General features: G+C 35.9%; 1 protein-coding gene across 1 annotated transcript in view; it reads right to left on the bottom strand.

Annotated features, from left to right (window-relative positions):
* The window catches only part of LOC106649062 (zinc finger protein 595-like), a 29,330-nt gene extending 14,989 nt beyond the window's left edge, over positions 1-14,341 (bottom strand). The window contains exons 1-3 of the mRNA XM_023458154.1: positions 14,206-14,341; positions 14,022-14,136; positions 12,687-13,949 (exon numbers count right to left, since the gene is read on the bottom strand). Coding sequence (XP_023313922.1) covers positions 12,687-13,949; positions 14,022-14,136; positions 14,206-14,231 — 1,404 coding nt within the window. The 5' untranslated portion in view covers positions 14,232-14,341. The remainder of the gene's footprint in view (positions 1-12,686; positions 13,950-14,021; positions 14,137-14,205) is intronic.
* Positions 14,342-15,565: the final 1,224 nt, after the last annotated feature.

The following is a 15,565-nucleotide window of genomic DNA, read 5'->3' as shown; positions in this document are numbered from 1 at the left end:
ATGTCGTGTTCACTTACATTAGTTTCGGGAATAAATTCCTCAGATATCTTTTCACTTTTATCCATTTTAGATCTTAATGAATCGACGGACCCTTATATTTAGTGCCACGTAAATTAAATGAGTGAAATTTATCGTTTCATATTATGTTTTGCTTCGTTGGGAAAGACAACATTTAAACTAATTTGTTTTCACTATATACATGATGAGTGTGTCAAGAAATAATTTTAAATAGTTTATGATTATATTGTTTACAATTAAATTACCGATTTATCTGTTTAAACATTCTCTTTACAATATTTGAACAATTTTAAAATCGAATTTAATGATGATATTTTCGCAGCATTCTTTTATAGATCATACTGTGACTTATTCGAATATTTTTACTTCACCACTTGCAGTTTTATACAATTGTTGCGGATTCGCTCGTTGCCGTCGTGCGAGACCCGTGTTTAAGAAGTGTCGACGATTAACAATTATCGGACACATTAGGCCTTACCACAGGTGTTTTGTGCATTCATGCATTCATGTGCGCAGCGTATTGGTCGGTAACATAAGTAGCGCCTTTTTGGAGTCGGTTGCCGGGCAACGAAGATTGTTTATCTTGCGTATATTGTTTTGCTCCGTTCCTGCTTGTATCTCTTTCTGTAATATGACTCTGAATAAAACCTTTGATCGGTAAGCATCGTCTAACATTATTTCTTTAGCCTTAACAGCAATAGTGAATTATACAAAATTCCCACCCCCACACAAAACGCTCATATCCCACCAGGCAGTTGAATTGTGGAAATTCGGAATATTTCATTCACAGATTATTATTCGAAGTTTCAAACAGAACGTGAAAAAAACTCTTGGCCCATCGTCGCTCGAAACGCGGCAGTAACCAAGTAACCCATGAAATGTATGGCGAGAAGTTTTTTTTCAGCAGTACATGAAATTTTGTTTGATTCAAAATTAAAGCATCATCGGAACAGTGAAAAAGGTATGATAGTAGATTACGAATGTATGAGACCAAGGTAATTCACAATCATTTTCGCACAATTTTTATTGAAATATAAGAAAAACATCGGTACAAGTTTCACATATTTTACAATTGTCCAGAAAAAAAACATTATTTCATCGATGAGATACTGACTGCAATACGTACAAGATATTTTTATAAACAATAAAATACGTATAAAAACTTATCCAATGATGTGAAATTGGAGGAATTTCGCTTATTTGCGATTATGTCAGTCATATTGAATATTTTTCAGTACATCTTTCTGCATTTTGAAACGTAGTCTTGTCAAACTTCGAGAATCGTTCATGAATAATCTTCGTGCACTGCTTTTTGATGCCTGGTCAAATCCACTCTTTGACCAAATTTTTTCTCGCACTTTTCGCATGCAAAATCACAGCAACCATCGTGTAATGTCATTTGGTGGTAAAGCAAACTCGATTTACGTGTAAATTTTTTCTCACATTTGTCACATGTAAAATCTTTTCGACCCTCGTGGACTGTTCTTTTGTGATTAATCAAATTTTGTTTATGCCCAAATTTCATCTCACATTTGTCACATGCAAAATCTTTTCGACCCTCGTGGACTGTTCTTTGGTGTCTGATCAAATCAGTTTTTATTCCAAATTTTTTTTCGCACTTGTTGCATGCATAATCTTTGCAATCTTCGTGTACCGTGCTTTGGTGCCTTATCAAACCTGATTTTCGTGCAAATTTCTTCTCGCATTTGTTACATGTGTAATCTTTCCGGCCTTCGTGTACAGTTCTATGGTGTCTCAAAAGTTCTGATTTTTTTCCAAATTTCATCTCACACGTGTCACATGCAAAATCTTTAAAATGTTCGTGTACTGTTTTTTGGTGATAAACCAAGGTCGACTTCTGTCCAAATTTTTTTTCGCATTGGTCACATGCGTAATCTTTGCGACCCTCATGAATTGTTCTGAGGTGGGCGAGCCAATGCGGTTTTTGGGTAAATTTCTTTTCGCACTTATCACATGTGTAATCTTTGCGACCTTCGTGAACTGTCTTTTGGTGGACAAACAAAGTCGACTTGTGTCCAAATTTTTTTTCGCATTGATCACATGCATAATCTTTGTGACCTTCGTGGACTGTTTTTATATGTAAAAGTAAATGATATCTTCTTTCGAATTTTTTTCCGCAAATGTCGCATAAGTAATCTTTGCGACCTTCGTGAACTGTTCTTATATGTAAAAGTAAATGACATCTTTTTTCGAATTTTTTTCCACAAGTGTCGCATAAGTAATGTCTGAAGACTCTGACGGCAAAATATCTTGGACCTTCGTGAACTGTCTTAAGGTGGAAGAGCAAATGAGATTTTTTTTTACAGTTCTCCTCGCATGCAAAAGTTTTGCAATCCTCATGGACAGTTTGTATATGCAAAAGCAAACTTTGTTTATTTCCAAATCTCTTGGCGCACTTTTCACATAAGTGATCTTTAAAAACTTCATGGAATATTTTATTGTGCTTGTATAAAGATAATTTATTTTCAAATTTCTTTTCACACTTGTTACAAGTCAAATTTTTGTGATCTTTGTGTATTAATTTTTGGTGCGTAAATAAACTCGTTTTTTTCACAAATTTCTTCTCGCACCTGTCGCATGCAAAATCTTTGCGGAATTTATGTTCTAATATTTGGTGTCTACTCAAATGACTCCGAAAGTCGAATATATTTTGGCACTTGTCACAAGCATATTCTTTTCCTTCATTATGAATGATGTCTCGTTGTTCAATCATGCTTGATTTCAGTGTAAATGTCTTCTGACAAATATCATCAATGATTTGTTTGTCGTTCGGAACAACAATGTCGTGTTCAATTAAATTATCTTTTGAGAGAACTTCCACGGAGATCTTTCCACTTTTATCCATTTTAGATTTGAATGAAACGTATTAAATGGACCCTTGTATTTAGTGCCACAAAAATTAAATGAGTGAAATGTATCTTTTGGGACTATTATAGCTTGTATCATCGGGAAACACAACATTCAAACTAATTTTTGTTCACGATAATAATGATCAGTGTGTCAAGGAATGGTATGAAAGTAGTTTATGATTATATTGTTTACAATTAAGTTTCCGATTTGTCTGTTCGTACACTTTCCTTACAATATGTAAGGAACAACAGTTTTAAAATCAAATTTAATGAAGATTTTTTGACGAATTCTTTTGAAACCCATGCTTTGATTAATTCAAATTTTTTTTTCGTTACTTGCAGTTTTACGAAATAGTGGATTAAAAAAATTTATTCACTTCCTACTCAGGCAGTTGACTCTTGAAAACTCGTAAATTTTTAATTATCATTCACAGTTTTGAACAAAACACAAAAAAAATGTTGGCTGATCTTTGCAGGAAGAGCTGCACGAATGTACTAGCCCAAAATTTTTACGGATCAGAGAAGCTTTTTTTGTTGTACGTGAAATTTTGTATCATTCCAAAATGAAGCACCAACCAGTGAAAAAAGTAAAATGATAATTGCGAATACAAGAGACTCCGGCAATACATGTTTTTTATTGAAATTTAAAAAAAATGCCTAAATATAGTTATTTATGTAACAAGTGCCCAAAAGGCGTTTTTGGGCACGAGTGTGCGGAAAAAGACACGAGTGCCGGCTATGCCGGCACGAGTGGGTGTTTTTTCCGCACACTGTGCGCAAAAAGCTGGGCACATGTTGCATACAAAATTTTATGCAATAGTAGGCGAAAAATACGTTCATTTAAATGAGGCGTTTTACCGCACACCCGTGTCCAAAATGGGGCATTTTACCGCACACAAGTGTCCAAAAACGCTTTTTGCGCACTAAAAAATGTGCGAAAAAAGACATTTTTCGTCATACTATTGCATAAAAAATTTTTACATACTAACGATTGTCCACAATAAAAAATTAGCACTTTTCATTATTTCAACGATGAGATACTGACTCTCCCATACGTTCGAGACATTTGTCTAAACTTTACAATATTTATAAAAACTTGAAAATCTTTTGACATAAGATTGAATACAATTTCAGTTATTTGCAATTGTAGCGGTCAAATTAGTATACCTTTTCGCATCTTTAAATGAAAAAATTTACGAACCAATCAAATCTCAGGAATCAAGTTGCATTTGTTTGCAAAAATTTTATCGTGTACATCACATATATATCGAACTTCAGAATCTTTCTTAATGATTTTTGTGAACTGTTCTTTGGTGCCTCAACATATCTGATTTAGTTCCAAATTTCTTCGCGCACTTATCGCAAGCGAAATCCTTGCGACCTTCATGAACTGTTTTTTTATGTGTTTTTAAATTGCATCGAACCCCAAATTTCTTTCCGCATTGCTCGCATACATAATCTTTCTGATCTTCGTGGACTGCTCTTTGATGTTTCAACAAATCTGCTTTGTGTCCAAATTTTTTCTCGCACCTGTCGCATGTGAAATCTCTCACACCTTCGTGAATTGTCCTTTGGTGATAGATTAAAAGCTGTTTATGTCCGTATTTCTTACCGCATTTGTCGCATGCATGATCTTTGCGACCTTCGTGTGATGTTCTTTGGTGGATAAGCAAATAATATTTATACCCGAACTTCTTTTCGCACTTGTCGCATGCGTAGTCTTTGCGACCTTCGTGGACTGTTTGTTGGTGTCTGTATAATTGCGAATTGAGCCCAAATTTCTTTTCGCATTTGTCACATGCAAAATTTTTGTTACCTTCGTGAACTATCTTTTGGTGGGAGATCAAATTTGATTTTTGCGTAAATTTCTTTTCGCACTTATCACATGCGTAATCTTTGCGACCTTCGTGTGATATCTTTTGGTGGATGAGCAGATACTGTTTATAGCCGAACTTCTTTTCGCACTTGTCGCATGCGTAGTCTTTGCGGCCTTCATGAACTGTTCTGTGATGTACACGCAAAGCCGATTTTATTCCAAATTTCATCTCGCATTTCTCGCATGCGTAATCTTTACGACCCTCGTGTACTATCCTCTGGTGTTGTCTCAAATTGCTTCGATCTCCAAATTTCTTCTCGCAATTTTCGCATGCATAGTCTCTACGACCTTCGTGGACTGTCTCTTGGTGTCGAATCAATTTTGATTTTACTCCGAATTTCTGCTCGCACTTATCGCATGGGTAATCTTTTTGACTTCCGTGTACTGACTTTTGATGCCTAATCAAATCTGTTTTATTTTCAAATTTCTTCTCGCACTTGTCACATGAGTAAAATTTTAAGTTTTGACAATCAAAATCTGGCCGACTATCGTGTACTGTCTGTATGTGCTTGAGCAAACTATTTTTATTTACAAATCTTTTCGCGCAATTTTCACATAAGTAATTCTTAAAAACTTCGTGAAATATTTTTTTGTGCTTGAGTAAAGTGGATTTATTTTCAAATTTCTTGTCGCACTTTTTGCACGTCAAATCCTCGTGACTTTTGTGTATCAACTTTTGATGCGTAAATAAACTCGATTGTTTAGCAAATTTCTTTTCGCAATTGTCACATGTAAACTCTTTGCGGCCTTTGTGTTCGGATATTTGGTGTCTGCTCAAATGACTTCGGAGCTCAAATTTCTCCTCGCATTCATCGCATTCGTAATTTTTTTTATCATTGTGATTTGTGTGTCGGTGTGTTGTCATGCTCAATTCTAGCGAAAAAGCCTCTTGACAAATATCACAAATGTATTTTTTGCCGTCTAAAACAACATTTTTACGTTCACTTACATTAGTTTCGGGAATAAATTCCTCAGATATCTTTTCACTTTTATCCATTCTAGTTCTGAATGAATTGACGGACCCTTATATTTAGTATCTCGAATTTATCTTTTGGTATCATGTATTGCTTCGTTGGTAAATACAACATTCAAACTAATTTGTTTTGACTATAAACATAATCAGTGTGTCAAGGAATGATGTTAAATTAGTTTATGGTTATATTGTTTACGATTAAATTTTCGATTTAACTTTTCACACATTCTCTTTACAATTTTTGAATAGTTTTAAAATCTGATTTATTGAAGATTTTTTCGAAGAATTCTTTCAAAAACTATACTTTGACTTATTGGAATATCTTTACTTCGCCACTCGCAGTTTCACACAATAGTGGATTAGAAGAAGTCCTACTTGCACACGTCATCATTCATTTTCATATTTACAATGGCCTAGAAAAAAATTCACCATTTCTCATTATTTCACGCATGAGATATTGACTGCATTACGTTCGAGTCATGTACAAGGGCAATCAGTTATTTATGAAAATTTGAAAGTCTTCTGGCATAAGGTTGAATGTAGTTGCACATATTTTCGATTGTGATTGTCAAACTGTTTCTTAGTACATCTTTTCGAATATTCACATGTAAAAACTTATGAGCAAATAATATCTGAGGACTCAAATTGCGTTTGTATGCAAAAATTTTATCGTATTTATCACATATGTTACTTTGACGAACTTCATAAATCTTTCTTAATGATTTTCGTGCACACTTTTTGGTGCACGGTCAAATGAATTTTTTGACCAAATTTTTTCTCGCACTTGTCACATACGTGATCTTTCCGACCTTCATGGACTATTTTTTGATGTTTTTTTAAATTGCTTCGATCCCCAAACTTCTTTCCGCATTGGTCACAGACATGATCTTTCCTATCTTCGTGGATTGTGTTTTGGTGAGACAGCAAAGACTGTTTATGTCCGAATTTTTTTTCGCACTTTTCACATGTGAAATCTTTGCGACCTTCGTGGACGGTTTTTTGGTGCTTAATCATAATCCATCTTTTTCCAAATTTCTGCTCGCACTTGTCGCACGGGTAATCTTTGCGACCCTCGTGAACTGTTCTCACGTGCAAGAGCAAATACGAATTTCGTGTAAACTTTTTCTCGCATTTCTCGCATGCATAGTCTTTGCGACCTTCATGGACTATCCTTCGGTGTTTTTTCAAATTGCTTACAACCCCGAATTTCAATTCGCACTTGTCGCATGCGTAGTCTTTGCGATCCTCGTGGACTGCCCTTTGGTGTTTAAGCAAATCTGATTTTTGTCCACATTTTTTCTCGCAATTGTTGCATACGAAATCTTTGCGGCCTTCGTGTACTGTTATTTGGTGCTTTAACAAATGTGCTTTTTTCCCAAATTTCCTCTCACAAATGTCACATGCGTAATCTTTACGACCTTCATGTATTATCCTTTGGTGCAGGAGCAAACTTGATTTTTGAGCATATACTTTTTCACACCGGTCGCATGAGTAATCTTTGCGACCTTCATGAACTGTTTTTTGGTGTATAAACAAATGATCCTTTCGTGAAAATTTCTTCTCACAGTCGTCACATGCGTAGTCTTTCTGACTTTCGTGTGCTGTCTTTTGGTGAAGAAGGACATGATGTACATGACCAAATTTTTTCTCGCACTTATCGCATGCATAATCTTTTATGACCCGACAATGGAAATCTTTCCGACTTTCGCGTACTGCCTTCAGGTGAAAGAACGAATGCGATACTTTTCTAAATTTCTTTTCGTTCATTTCGAGTACACGACCATCGTGTACTGTCTTTATATGCTTGAGCAAATTATCTTTATTTGCAAATCTTTTGGCGCACTTTTCGCACAAGTAATCTTTGAAAACTTCGTGAAATATTTTTTTGTGCTTAAGTAAAGTGGATTTATTTTCAAATTTCTTGTCGCACTTTTTGCACGTCAAATCCTCGTGACTTTTGTGCACCAATTTTTGATGCGTAAATAAACTTGATTGTTTAGCAAATTTCTTTTCGCAATTGTCACATGTAAACTCTTTGCGGCCTTTGTGTTCGGATATTTGGTGTCTGCTCAAATGACTTCGGAATTCAAATTTTTTTTCGCACGTGTCACATGCGTAATTTTTTCCATCATTGTGAAATGTGTCTCGGTGTGTCATCATGCTCGATTTTAGTGAAAATGCCCCTTGACAAATATCACAAACGTATTTTTTGTTGCCCGAAACAGCAATTTCATTTTCACTTAAATTATTTAACGATATAACTTCCTCGGATTTTTTCTCACTTTTATCCATTGTAGTGCTTAAATTAAACGATAGATTTTACTGTTTAGTGCTACAAAAATTAACTGAGTAAAATTTATTATTTGTTATTATGGCTTGTTTCATGGGAAAAGTTAACATTCAAACTAATTTGTTTTTACTGTAAATATGATCTGATGTCGAGGGACGATGTTATAGTCGTCTATGATTACATTGTTTACAATTAAATTACCGATTTATCTGCTCATACATTATCCGTGCAATATTTGAACCAATTTTAAAATCGAATTTAATGACGATTTTTTCGAAGAATTTTTTCGGACTCCTAAAAATCCCTGTAATATCGAGTCAATATAGATTATTAACACGGGAGAAAGGAGGGAATGTCTCAGATTATATGTAATTGTCACCCGAGACGAAACCGAATTCCTTACTTTTACTCCCTTGTTGTGTAATATACTAATAAAAAATGATAAAAATGTTCAAATCATTCAAAAAATCGCTACAGCTGTTTTTGGCCGTCCCGCCTTGGGTTTTACAGATAAAGTTATTCGCTATGAAGCAGTTGATGCTTCAAGTGGTATTATAGTGGTTGAAGACTAGTTTTTATTTTTTCATACAATCCGAATGTCATTTTCTGGTTATTTAATAGGCGTTTAATATCGGTATAAGGTCATTCAATGGTCAATAGGCCGTTGTTAACGTTGAGCTTTTCTACCAGGGATATAACGCGTTAAAAAACCCTACACGTTAACATCATAATATCTATCTCACCCTAGAACTCGAGGAGCATTAGCAATTTGCTATTCTGATACATTCGGGAGCAATTAAAAGCAAAATTCGTAAGCTGCTTATATCAAGCTTCTTAGCGCGGGCTGTATTCCCCGTTGTTATATAAACGCATGTTTATTGAAATCGTATCGAAAAGTCATTCTACAAAATTCGCACTCACACGCACGCAAATGAAACGGCAAAGATTTCGACGAATGCAATGCATATTACAATCGGACTAATAACGCGAATCCACCGATCGTCCTCGCAATACGATTCAAATCAAACGAATCATTTAATGATTAATATCGCTCTAAAACGCTGCTCTCTACATTAGCTCCGTACAGTGTATTGTTTTTTATCCATGAATCTCGTATCAACCTTCCGCACATAATACATCATACAAAGAGACGCGGATGAATATTATCACCCTCGAGCACCGTAAATAATCCCTCTCTGTGTTGTACACAATTCAATCGGGCGCGCGGATCGCAGTCGTGGCTCGTGCTTTATTGCCAATCGTTCGCTATTCGTTTTGAAATTGTGTAATAAATAAATTAAATTCAATGCGTGCGCGTACATACATTGCTACTGCTATATTATATATTATACGCCGGGGGTTGTTGTGTGTACACGCATACAAGCAGTAGCAGCGAACGCGAACAATTTAAAACGATCGCTGAATAATAATGCCTCGCGTCGACGCAACGCACAACAAATCCCACAGCAGCAGCGGCAGCGGCAGAGACATCATCGATTTGATACAGGATTTCCACGGATGCAGCGACGAGCATTTAGTTTATATACATGTGTTGTAGTACTACAATGTTACGCGCCACAGCAGCTAAGTTTATTGCACGCACCAGCTAGCAGCTCTGCACCGCTCTAAGCTGGTTATACGAGATATACGCGTGTAACGTTGATGTGTATAATTAATTATTAATTATATTTATAGCGCATCGAGTATGCGCGTCGAGCTGCACAACTCGCAGCACGAGAAGAAACACACGTGTGTTTCGGCATACATATAAATGCTATATCGATTGTTTGCAGTTCGAGTTCGATCAAAAATTTTAGATCGAGTGTAAACCCGTTGTTGTGCTGTAATCGAGAGTATAGATTCGGCCGATCTAGTATATATTTGCTCGTAAATATATGCAGAGAGTCGATTTAATATTGGTACGTATTCGTTCGTTTCACGACTCATTTGCATTCACGCGCGCGTATATTCTATTAAAACATTTCTATATACGTGCACGCGAGTGAGCGAGTGCCGGAGGAAAAGAGGGTGAGTTTTTCAACAAAAAAAAAAAAATAATAATAATAATATATAGTAACTCGCAGTTCACAGGAAAAATACTTATCGACTTCTTAAGAAATCACTCGGAGAAAAGAGAGTGAGAGAGAGAGAGAACGAGAGTAAAAGAAAAAAGCGTCGATAAATCACACGCTGACACATGTACATACATATATAACGAGTGAAAATAGAGCAGCGGCACTGCATCGCTCGCGTATATATATAGAAAAATTGTGATAGTTGAGCGAGAGTAAGAGGAAAAAAGCTCGCGCGCGCAAAAGCTCCGCGCTGCACACTGCGTGTGTACCGCCTTTAGCTCGTAAATTCGTTTTTCGCGATTTCGCTTCTTCCCTTTCCCCCCCGCGCTATATAAGAGCTAACGCAACGCGATGCACTGCATTTTTAAGAATGTCGTTCTTTAGATAAAGCGGAAATGGAAAACAAGTCGCTCTCGCTCTGCGAAAGAGAGATGGAGGAGGAAAATTATTATTTTTTGATAGAGCCCCCGCGCGCGAGCGAGCGTAGCGCCCGGAATATATAAGAGCTCGAAAGGATGTACACTTTTTACCTCGCGCGATATACATATATAATAATATATAAAATACGGAAAACGGATTTTTTGAACGAAATTAATTATTTATCCGCTCGGGGGATGAAAATCTTAAGATAATTTGAATTTTTCAAAAGCCGCCCCAGCGAAAATACACTTATCTTTATGAATGCGTATATAGTAGCGTATATACGGGGGGGCAAAGAGGCGCGGTTATTAATAATGCGAAAACTGCTCGGAAGAGTTTATCCTTACCTCTTCCAACTTTCTCTCTCACCCATTTTTTTCTTTTTCGTTGTTTTTTTTTTGGCTTATATATAAAAAGCTCCTCCAGCGCGAGCGATTGAAAAAGTCCAACAAAAACTATATAAAATACTTTAATGGAGTTTTTTCGTAGTTTTCCGGAGTTAATTGATGCGCGCGCGCGCGAGCAGCAGCTTTTACACACGGCTGAAATAAGCGCGGGGCTCCAGCCACTTATAAAATTGAACGAACAACATGATACACGCGCGGCGTATAGCCATTAATCAAAAATGCAATTAAAAATTGACAAGAGCCGAAAGAATAATTTATGCGCGCGCCGCTTCTTGCGCACACAACTTTTGTCCGTGTATTATATCGCTGCGAAACAATGTGTGCGCCGGGCGTGAGCGTGTTAATACTTACCGTACGCGTGTCAGTATTATTTAAAACTGCGCGAGAGAATATTACAAACAACGTGTGTGTGTGTGCGAGAGCTGCGCAACACTGGCAAAGCTCAACGCTTTTCGTGTGTGTATGTGTGTGCGTGTACACATGCTCTCCTCGCGCGCGTGGCACAAACTCACAAATTTATAAGTTCCTTTGTTCATTTCCTAAGTGAAATTGAATTTATGATGCGGCGCGCGCGCGCCGATCTGCAACGAACGATGCCGCTAGAATAACCATTTTCCTTTTACTTGTAATGCAGTTTAACTGCTCTCTACCGCGCGCTATTATACGTATACGTATCGCGCGCTACACAACTGTGCCATACATCGAGCTTTCGCGAAATTGAGTATATATCGTGCATAGGACCGTGTGTGCACACGGAGCAGTTAATCGAAACACGCTGCTTTTTAAGGCAATTTCATGCGCTGGCTGTATCGATGAATTTTTCTCCTTTCTTTTTCTTGTTTGTCGTTGTCATTTTCGCAGTAAAGGGCAAAAGTTTCTTCTCGCTCGTTGATCGAGTGAAAATTTATGAGGCTCAATTATGCTTCTTTTGTTCCATTATTGCTTCTTTATGCAGGATGCTATGTGAATACCCAAAAAAGCCCTTATGTACTTTTGTCCATTTTTAGTTTGTTGCTCCAGCTAATAACGTGTAAAGGAGATTAATAATGTAAAGTAATAATTTACTATATAATACATAAAAATGAGAATATGAATATTTTTTGAGGAATCTCTTTGCCAATGAGCGGCTTTTTTCTAGTTTTGATTTTTCATTTTTTTGGTTTTTCTTAAAGTAGAAGTAATTTTTTAAATTATTTTTGCAGTTATTTCTTAATGTTACATATACTAAATTGTATTATCTAATTTGTGTAGCTTAGAATGATTTAATTAAAACATAACCTTCAAGTTATTCTCTAAAAAATGTAGATCTGAAGTTATTCAATCTTCTGTAAATCAGTTTTGGCGGTTGTCGGGTGATGTTGATGAATACCATATAATGATGGCATTCTAATTAAATAAAGAGTTGGTACTTAAGCAAATTTTCAAATAATAATTGGAATAATGAAAGGTCGATTCAACATTAAAGGACGAAGTAAAAATAAATATTGTTAATATTTGACTTTATGTATGATGACAGATAAGACAAAGTGAATAACGGTTTGAAATATTATAATGTTTTTAACAAAATTAAAGTTTTTCATGTGAAAGATTTTTTCAATTACAAAGCATATACATGTAGAGGTAGAAAGTTTTCATATGGATCAAATTTATCGTTTAATGCGATTATGCACTCCATTGATGTGTTGATTGAGGTTTCCTTTTTTTCCAAATGATTTTTGACAAATCTCACATTCGAAACGTTTGCTCCGATCATGTACTGCATTCATGTGACACTTGAGGTCACTTTTTTGTCCAAATGATGTATGACAAATCTCACATTGAAAGGGTTTGTTCCGATCATGTATTGTCATTATGTGCCTATTGAGTTGACTTTTTTGTCCAAATGATTTGTGACAAATTTCACATTCGAAGAGTTTAATAAAATTATGTACTACATTCACGTGACGTTTGAGGTGACCTTTTTGTCCAAATGATTCATGGCAAATATCACATTCAAAGGGTTTAATGCGTTTATGCACTCCATTGATGTGTTGATTGAGGCTTTCTTTTCTTCCACATGATTTTTGACAAATCTTACATTCGAAAGGTTTGCTCCGATCATGTACTGCATTCACGTGACGATTGAGAGTACCCGTTTCTCCAAATGATTTTTGACAAATCTCACATTCAAAGGGTTTGCTTCGATTATGTACTGTTTTTATGTGCACGTTGAGGGTACCTTTTTCTCCAAATGATTTGCCACAAATTTCACATTCGAAGAGTTTAACAAGATTATGTACTACATTCACGTGACGTTTGAGGTGACTTTTTTGTCCAAATGATTTATGACAAATATCACATTCGAAAGGTTTGCTCCGATCATGTACTGCATTCACGTGACGATTGAGAGTACCCGTTTCTCCAAATGATTTGTGACAAATCTCACATTCAAAGGGTTTGCTTCGATTATGTACTGCATTTATGTGAATTTTGAGATTATATATTTTTCCGAATGATTTGTGACAAATTTCACATTTCTCTTTATAAGTTTGTTGACACAGCTGGCGGTGATGAGAAAATTTGGTTTGAGTAACTCTTTTCAATATTTTTATCTCCTTATATTCTTTGATTTTCAATTTTTGGTGATTTATTTGAAATGGACAATTATCATGATAATTGAAACCTTTTTTTATCAAAACTATTAGTATTTTTTTGTTGCAGGAACTTTTCTGAATTGGATCTTCAAACTTCACAATAGCTGAACCACTTGGATGTTCAGTTTTGCAGATGTTAGGCGATGAAGGCTTCAGGTCAGGTTTAACATCTTTGCACTCACACTCAATGAATATATTTTCATTTGTGTCGTTAGTCTGATATTTTTTTTCTATTTTTACAGCAGGTTGAAAATGTCTATACTCCGATTTACTGTTGGTTGTCGATGGAAATTTTAATTCAAGTTTAACATCTCTACACTCATAACCAATAAATATTTTTTCCTTCATCCTTTCTTGTAACGTAACATCATCATTCACATGATTTTTCTATAAAAATAAAATTTCGTTATAATTTTTAATAGTGAAAAATTAGAATACAATTCAAAGCATTAAACTCACTGGTGTTTTATGAAATGGGAATTTTTCATAGCTTTTGACTTGACAAGAGTCCACTGAATTGGAAATGTAATCGTCGACGGCATCTAACCAAGTATCACGAGGTTCTTCTTTCATGCTGAAAAATAATTAAGTTGGATGAAGCTGCCTCTTGGAAAAATATCACGGCATTTAAAAAAAGTTATACCTAACTGTGCCATCTTTGTTTTCCATCTCTAGCTTGATTATATTATGTATTTTCACTCTGAATTTTCGCGTAATACATCGAAAAAATATTTGAGGTTAAATGTCTCGAGCAGCCAACACTCACTATACTTGTTTGATTTCACTTGTTCTCTGTACTGATATTATTTGTAAACACTTGCTCACCGCAGTAATCCAATGCCATCACTGTAGCGACTCAACGCCCATGATTGCTAGATTTCCTTGGCGAAGCTATCTCCATCTACCGTAGGTTTTTATTTTATTTACATACATTGATTTTTTTTTAATATCAATAGTTTGCAGCAAATTTTGATTAGACTTGCCAATAAATCGCACAATATAGTGTCTTAAATTGGTATTTTTTCTTTTAGGTTTTGAAGATTCGGCCATAAGCCACCCATCGGTAAATTATGAACTATTGCGTACCTGAAAAAAGTTAAAATGCATTAATGTTCTGTATTTTTCAAGAATTTTCCATTACATTTAATACATTCAATGTAATTAAATGTTATAGTATTCAAGTTTTCACTTATAAATTCACATATTGGTAATTTATTTTAATTTTAATATTGGGACGTTTCATTAATTTTAGAGTCGGTTTTTACGAGTTATTTACTTAATATCAAAGTAATGTATTAAAAACTGATGCCTACTCGAATACTTCGGTACAAACATCCAATAAAAATTCTTAAAATCTAAGATTAATTATTACAGTGAATTGCATTGAACGCGATCTAGTACGGGTATGATTTTGTGTATCGTTACGACACGATTATGCATCAAATCCACGCAAAATAATCACAGAATCAATCATTCGAAATTTTTCCATCATAAAAAGAAATTCTATTTGCTTCCACCTATCCACCCTCGCCACAGATTTTCATTCGCAATGCGAATCGGCGCACACAGAGGGGGGACCATAGCTTACAAATCACACAGCTCGAAAGCCAGACCGAAACTGAATTAGCGCGGACTTCTGCGGCCAAGTGGATCGTGGGTCTAAACACACGTGCGCACATGTATGCACAAAGTCCCGAACGATTTGCAACAAGTGCCTCTCGTATCCCTCGCGCGCGCGCGCGCACCGATCGATTACTCTGCTACCCGCTTACGTATGTACACGCGCTTACGCATATTACGATCCTTATACGGTCACGTATAGAAGCCTTTGAATATTCATTGCGGCGAGTGTAATTGTGCCGATCGTATTGCGTGGGTATTGAGATCGCTCGGACGTACTGGGGGACATGTCAAAGCAGCAGCAGCTGCTGCTGCTGATCGCATAATCAGAAGCCGATTCGAAAAGCTTCGTGATTTCGAGGTCGTCCTTATTATTTAATAAG

This window comes from Trichogramma pretiosum, unplaced genomic scaffold, assembly GCF_000599845.2.
Source record: "Trichogramma pretiosum strain Unisexual culture from Peru unplaced genomic scaffold, Tpre_2.0 scaffold17, whole genome shotgun sequence".
In the NCBI taxonomy this organism is placed as follows: Eukaryota; Metazoa; Arthropoda; class Insecta; order Hymenoptera; family Trichogrammatidae; genus Trichogramma; species Trichogramma pretiosum.
Note: the sequence above shows the minus strand (reverse complement) of the source record. Positions and strands in the feature narration are given on the sequence as shown.